Source organism: Euwallacea similis, chromosome 20 (genome assembly GCF_039881205.1).
Source record: "Euwallacea similis isolate ESF13 chromosome 20, ESF131.1, whole genome shotgun sequence".
NCBI lineage: Eukaryota > Metazoa > Arthropoda > Insecta > Coleoptera > Curculionidae > Euwallacea > Euwallacea similis.
Window position 1 is genome coordinate 3254449 of NC_089628.1, and position 6625 is coordinate 3261073.

General features: G+C 41.1%; 2 protein-coding genes across 3 annotated transcripts in view; one reads left to right on the forward strand and one right to left on the reverse strand.

The window, feature by feature from the left end:
* Nhe1 (Na[+]/H[+] hydrogen exchanger 1) overlaps nucleotides 1–6625 on the forward strand; it is an 80507-nt gene that overhangs the window by 38414 nt on the left and 35468 nt on the right. The gene's annotated exons all lie outside the window — the stretch shown is intronic.
* DopEcR (G-protein coupled receptor DopEcR) lies at nucleotides 1022–6511 on the reverse strand. 2 transcript variants are annotated; one of them, XM_066400051.1, is made up of 4 exons: nucleotides 6206–6511; nucleotides 3985–4236; nucleotides 3479–3630; nucleotides 1022–3425 (listed from the first exon to the last, which is right to left on the reverse strand). In XM_066400051.1, exons 2-4 carry the CDS (start codon nucleotides 4154–4156, stop codon nucleotides 2742–2744), a joined length of 1008 nt encoding a protein of 335 aa, XP_066256148.1. In that variant the 5' UTR covers nucleotides 4157–4236; nucleotides 6206–6511; the 3' UTR covers nucleotides 1022–2741. The 2 variants fall into 2 exon arrangements, with proteins under 2 accessions (XP_066256148.1, XP_066256149.1); XM_066400052.1 differs by lacking the exon at nucleotides 6206–6511 and adding an exon at nucleotides 5713–5824.

A 6625-nucleotide genomic window follows, 5' to 3' on the forward strand; every position in this document is an offset into this window, starting at 1 on the left:
GGGCACGAGGAGGAAGAAAGTAAGGTTTAAAGGACGCAAGAAACAACTCCGACGCGATGGAAGGAAAGTTCAATAAAATGCTCGGAAGTGGTGGCGAAAGTATTTATGTCTTTTCATTCCCTTTCCTTTCTCGATCCCTAAAAAAATACCTGAAACTTTTTGCCTCGACTTTACCTAGATTTGCAGAATTTATTAAGATTAAATATTATCAAGATCTTAACCCACTCAGCACCACATATTGAGAGCTTGGTCAATCTATCCAAGTGGCTAACATTGGAAACTGGTGTGGTCCCATGATAGAATTTTCAATCGGGACACCAGCGAGCAGGCAGATTTTGCAGACATCAATGAAGGCCGCGTTGAAGCGGTCATCGCAGACACCGACCAGACCAGTGTTTACTCGATAGAAAACGACACGCTTAAGCTTTCTCTATCTGTTTCATCTCTTCTTTCATTACTTTTATCACCCAGATATATGTAAGAGAGATGCATGTAAGAGAAATAAAGTTATTTACAGAGTTGCAGCAGGCATAAAGTTTGAGGCCGTACTACCTGACACCACCAAGGTGCAATGCACCAGTGTCTGCCATTGCGCTAGAAATAATAGAGCGCGCTAATGTATAGGAAACTACAAATAAATCATGTTCGCCATCAAGTCAGGGTTTCTTTGAGCGGTCTCCCATTGAAGTCAGTTAAAACAATTAGGTTTGCTATTGGATCAAAGAGTTCAATAACGAACCGCGATTGTTGCACACTAGGACGTGTTAAATCAGCTTTAAACCGCGTTTTTGTTAATTTTTCTCACTGATACATGGAGGTTTTCATAATATTTTCAAAATGACGAGAAACAAATGATTAGTAGAAGCTCTCAGCGCTCATTAGCTGATTGACAGTTGGTGCGATCGCCATTAAAAAGAAAGCCGTGCCGCAGATTGACGCGAGTCATCAAGAGTACCTGCGGTGTAGTTGTTTTTAATTTACTGTTTGGTTTTCAGAGCTTTTGTAGCGAAAAACAAACCCATGTAATTGAATAAAATGTTTATTTTTAAAATATTTTAATTCTGAACAACTTTTTTTGATACGTTTTATAAGTGACTTTTTTAGTAACGCCCTACGCTAATTTAACAGTAGAAAACTATTGAACTATCTTACAAAATGTCTAGTTAAAATTATGAGCAGACAATATATTCATGTATAACAACATTTATTGGGTATAACAGGCATAGACTACGAAACAACCAATATCGAAATAAACTATTTTTGTACCGTCTAATATATGTTCTTTTAACTGAAATTTGTTAAATATTAAAATAAATGACTTTTACACGTTGTCAATTAGTATTAGTAATATACACAACAACTATAAGGGATTAGATTATAAGGGTTCTTAGTAAAACTTTAAAACCTACCGAAGATTGGCGTTTTATACGTATTTTACACAAAAACTACTTAACTAAAAGCACCAACGTCGTCTATATGTTACTCGTTAGAAAAATCATTAGTACCTACTTTCTTATGATGAACTTTCCACAGAGGGGTTGGAAAAAATACATTGTAGATCCACGTGAGAATGTGCTAACAAGAAAATTTTGATACAGAAAAATATTGTCTCTAATGAATGTAATATAAGCAATATAGTACGTACCTAACTAACGTTATAATGTTTGATTGTAATTTCCACAGCAAGATCTACTTAAGTCAACGACAAAAATACTATTATGTATATACGTTTTCTTATCTCTAAGGACATTAAATCACTGGTGTGCTCACGACCTTCTCTGGTTCGCTACACCACATCAAGCAACAAATTTTGGGTCTGACTCTGACCGATGTGTATCGCTGTAACTTTCATTGTTTTTGCCAAGCTGCGAGACTAAAATTACCCTAAATATTAATGTTTTCTATACATATTAATCATCTAATTACGAATATGAGTATGCAACTTGAAATAAAAAAAATATAAGTCACCATATTGTCAAGATTTTTTTGACAATATGGTGACTAAAGTTTTATCTACTTTTCTTATAAAAGTTACAACTATACATTGTGTTGTCAACGCTGTTCCTTGATGCTGCAAGTAACCAACATCTTCCAATAAACTATTTCAAATACATCTCACTCCAATTAGTATAAATGTATATGTATTTGATTAGCAGAGCTATTTTCATGTAAGAAAATTGCCGATGTGTAGATTATCTATGTCCTAACTGAACTAAAACTTAGGCAAATACATACCTAGCTTTAAAATTTTCTTTGTATAGCTGAATATTGACACCTAGAATCCTAAAATCAGTTTTAAAGTTTATAGTAATTTAATTGACATTTACACTATACAACGAGAAGCTGCCCTTTCATGAACGGTAAAAATGTGGGGTCAGGAGAGCCTGAAGGTTTATTGTATATGAAGTGAGGTTTTTGCCAGTTAATTAGAGTGATTAGGGCAGTGAACTTTTCTAAAAATACTTCTGGTGAAAATCACAAAAGGACATTTCCCCCCAAAACAACATCTATTTCCTAATAACAAAACTAAATGCGTATCAGTCATTGTTCTGATTGAGTCATCACAATATCGATATCGGCCTCTTTACTGCCCCTTTCCCCTCTACTGCCGCCTGGTCACTGGACTGACACCAGTACCTGCGCATCTTCCCCACAACGAAATCGAAATCGTGCATGGCCAGGCCGGTGAAGCGGAATTTGCGAGTGAACTTGCCCAGGTTTCTCAAACAGCCCTTCTTTAGTCAGTCGTCCGATTCCATTCCTATTAGCTCCGCTTGCATGCGCCCTTTGTACTTGCAGCAAATCGTCATGCAGAAAATTCGTAACGCTAGTCGAAACTGCGGACTCAACATGATCAGAATCAGCGCTTTCCAGAAGGAGTTGAGGAAACCGAGCCAAACTACCCCGAAATGCAAAAACTGCATCTGGAATTTGACCCCGGTGAAGTACTCATAGAGTTTGACCCCAATGTATGGGGTCCAGGAACACCAAAAGGCCACCACCAAGGCGAAAGACATCATGTGACTGGGGTTGGACAGGTTTTCGGACAGGGCAGTGGCGTACTCTTTGTCGTGGAAGGCGTAGCCGCTGCGTAGCCGCCTAAGCATCATGAAGATGTACGTGTACGTGTACACTATGGTTATAAGACTAGGGCCTAAGATTAAGATGGACAGGGTGGCCGAGTAGGCGGCCATGCTGCCCCAATCGAGCATGCAGACGTAGGCTTCTCTGTCGAAGAGGGGCTGGTTGAAGCCGAGAAGGGGGGGACAACAGAGCATCGCTGAAGAGATCCATGTGAAGGCCATCCAGCACTGGCAACGCGTCTTGGTCTGCAAAGTTTCGTAGCGCAGCGGTTTCCGGACAGCTAAGTAGCGATCCACGCTAATCCACATGAAGGTGTAGACTGTTACTGCCCATAGAGTCACCTGCAAAATAGCTATTTAGAGTTTTTCAAAAAACATCAAGGATATTTAGAGACCTCGAGGTAGCCGAGAAGTCTGCACAGGACGTCCCCATAAACCCACTCCTTGACTATTGCAGGGTACACTGAGAGGGGCACCACTATCACCCCACAAAGCAAATCAGCCACCGCTAGGGAGAGCAGGTAACAGTTGATGACTTCCGATGGACCTAAATTAACAATTTCCGCATTCTTCAATGTAAAGTATTAGAATATGTGGCAACCTGGCCAGGCTCAATGTCAAGAGATTACTCTCAAAACAAATGCGAAGCGCGGGGTTGCCATTTAGTTGACACATCGAAGGTCGCACTGATTAGCCGCTCGTCATTGGTATCTCGAAAATTTTGGGTTGCTTTTCTCAGAGTGGCAGGACTAAAAGGAAGATTTAACTTTTAAAAATGTCACAACAAAACTCTCGGAATCGGCGACGACACTTAGTTTCGCCCCTTTTTAAATCCGAAAATAACTGCCTCGTGGTTCTCGAGATCCCAATTTCGAGCAGCGACTCCTTCACAGTTCCCTACCTCTGAAATTAATCAACGTGGCGATAATCAACACGTTAGTGATAATTATGGCCAAGGCCATGATGAAGATGATTCCGGCCTGGGTGAGGGTCTCCAAAGTCAGGACAATTTCGCCGTCTTCGTTGGATTGGCTGAAGATGATCATCGTGGTGGTATCTCTCCTATTTAGCATCTTCTGCGGATACGCAGCTTAACGGATCATATCTTCGTGCGGCGGTCGTATCGGCTTTTACGACGTGTAAGATGGAAGACCTGCAGTTTTAGACGTTGCAGCAATCGATATAAAGTGGCAATGAAACCCCCAGCAATAATACTCCTAAGGTTTCTCAATGCCCTGATGATAATTCGTGTTGTTGAATAATTAAACGCATTTTTTCAATTGGGATTAAGCGGTTTTATCTGGGTCACAGTTCAGAGGATTTTCTGTTTAGCGCTGCAGTTTGCTGAGGAGAAATTCTCAAATTAATAAAAGTTGATATCTCGACCTCGCAGCCGCGTCGATAGGAATTAAATTCATGAGGAAATCGTTTTTCCTGTGAGAAAAATCGTCGCGAAACAGCCTGAGACGTGACGTCAACGCCATTTACGACGCCCACGTTCCACACAAATTGCCTTAAGAATTCATTTTCATCGAGGAAAAATTATATTAACCCAAATCTTAAAGTTGAGGTATCGGCGAGTTGGATCATGCAGACCTTATGCGCACCTTTTTGGCACTTTTCCAGCTGGTAATGGCTTTGTTATTCTTCTGCCAGAGCAAAGGAAACCCACTGATGTATTTACCGGAAAATTAATTCTCCATAAAATGGGGCGAGACACGAATGGTACGTCCCGGGCAGTAAATAAACGGGAGGGGACTTGTATTGTTGAGACCTTGCCGAAACAAGATCGGCCTTGCCCTAGACGAGGCCGTTTTAAGTCTTTGATTTATAGGCTGCATCGCCGAATTTCCACTTGGAGTCTCCCCTAAAAGTCTCCCGCGTACTGAATAATGCAATAGAATTAGGTATTTGAAGGGCATGAATCTTTAATGGAAGGAATAAAACATTACTTAGCCCCAAATAAAATATCGAACAGGGCTTCGCGTGTCGCTAGCGGTGGTTACTCGACCTTCCGTCCACGTCGACAAATCATAATTGCGCAAAAAAGGCGTGACATGAGATTTATTTATTTATTTATTTCCGACCGGGAGGAAATATTCGGAATAATAAAATGCCCCATTTTCGTGCGAAAATTAATTCTCCAACATTGGACATAGTAAATCGCGTGCGGGGAAGCACCGAAAGCTGAAGTACGGGGGGCCTGAACTATCCCTTCTTTGGCACATTTACAACACGCTTAAGTTTCAAATTACGTGCTAATGAACTTCTAAGGTCACAAAATTGCCGTCAATTGTGCCGCAACTTTCCGCCGCCTTTGTCACGTTTCCTCAACAACATTGCAGCGTTCACGCTATAAGTTTCCAACAGATGAAGAACGTGTCTTCTTATGGGGTCAGAATTGCGGCATTGCCGTTCCGTGCGGGAAGTTGCAAATTTCCTGTTAAATTCTTTTTTTTGATAACGAAAGCATGCAAACTGTCCACGGCATTAGTGAAGACAAGGCGGACGAGCCAGACGGAACCTAAGAACGAGAGGAGGTAAACCGTTCTCATTAAGCTCCCCTTGCATGCACTTTTTCGCTTCTAAATTCTTCCCCATATATGTTCATTAATCATCGCGTACTAACCTTGAAAACTTCTGCTTTATAGGTTAGCTCAGATTGATTTAGTTTAGAGCGTCATTAATATTTTAATTCGTTTAAACATTATCAACATTAATGTATTTATTGATTTAAAATATTCAGCCACCATTAGAAGTTTAACGCTCGCTCTTGGACATGCTTTAATTGGCCTCTTCCCTGAATAATTACTTTCAAAAATAATGAGCATTGTTACGCCTGACCTTGACAAAGAAATAGTGGGAAGAGCGCTGCATCAAGATAAAAATATTCGCCACGGGTGTCAGCTTTCCTGAGACTGAATTTCATTCACTATTTTGTCGAGAACAACATTTTACTGCGTCACCACTGAGCGGGTTTGCATTGTTTTTATTCAGCTCACATACGACACTTCTCAATTACATAAATGCTCTATCTAGACGGGCAGAAATCACGTTAAAATCACCTCCCACTTAAAATTCCCATTCATAAACTCTCTCCATAATCGACCGTCATCATTTACCTGAATCGCTGTCGCCGTAACACTAACCATTACTACGAACTTATTGTTACAGCCGAACCTCCTCAGCGTCGCTAAGCTTGACCGAAAGTTCCAGGAGGCGTAATAATTATTTATTACGTTAACGCGAAAAGGTCCTTTTATATGGCGAAAATCGAATTTCGCCTGTTTGGTCGCAGATCGAACACGCGCAGGATGCAAACATGCAGCAGATGAACTGACATGCTGTTGGAGAACGAGCAACGGCGCGGTTCCACTTTGGGGGCTGTTTACCGACTGCGCCCCGGTCGAGCTCCGTCGTCCTTATTTTGTCGATTACGGCCGTGAATTTTAGCCCTGGACAGCGCAAGCGTGAACTTCGGAATCCGTGATGTCACCACAGAGGGTGCTTACGTCATGGATCGGCACACCTCGAAAATTCAA

What these genes read in the sequence shown, in the direction of transcription:
- DopEcR (XM_066400051.1), bottom strand. Translation starts at nt 4,156, where the DNA reads ATGCTAAATAGGAGAGATACCACCACGATGATCATCTTCAGCCAATCC. An exon ending in CACGTTGATTAATTTCAGAG is followed by an intron (nt 3,631 to 3,984) that starts GTAGGGAACTGT and finishes TTGTTAATTTAG; the next exon opens with GTCCATCGGAAGTCATCAAC. An exon ending in GACTTCTCGGCTACCTCGAG is followed by an intron (nt 3,426 to 3,478) that starts GTCTCTAAATAT and finishes GCTATTTTGCAG; the next exon opens with GTGACTCTATGGGCAGTAAC.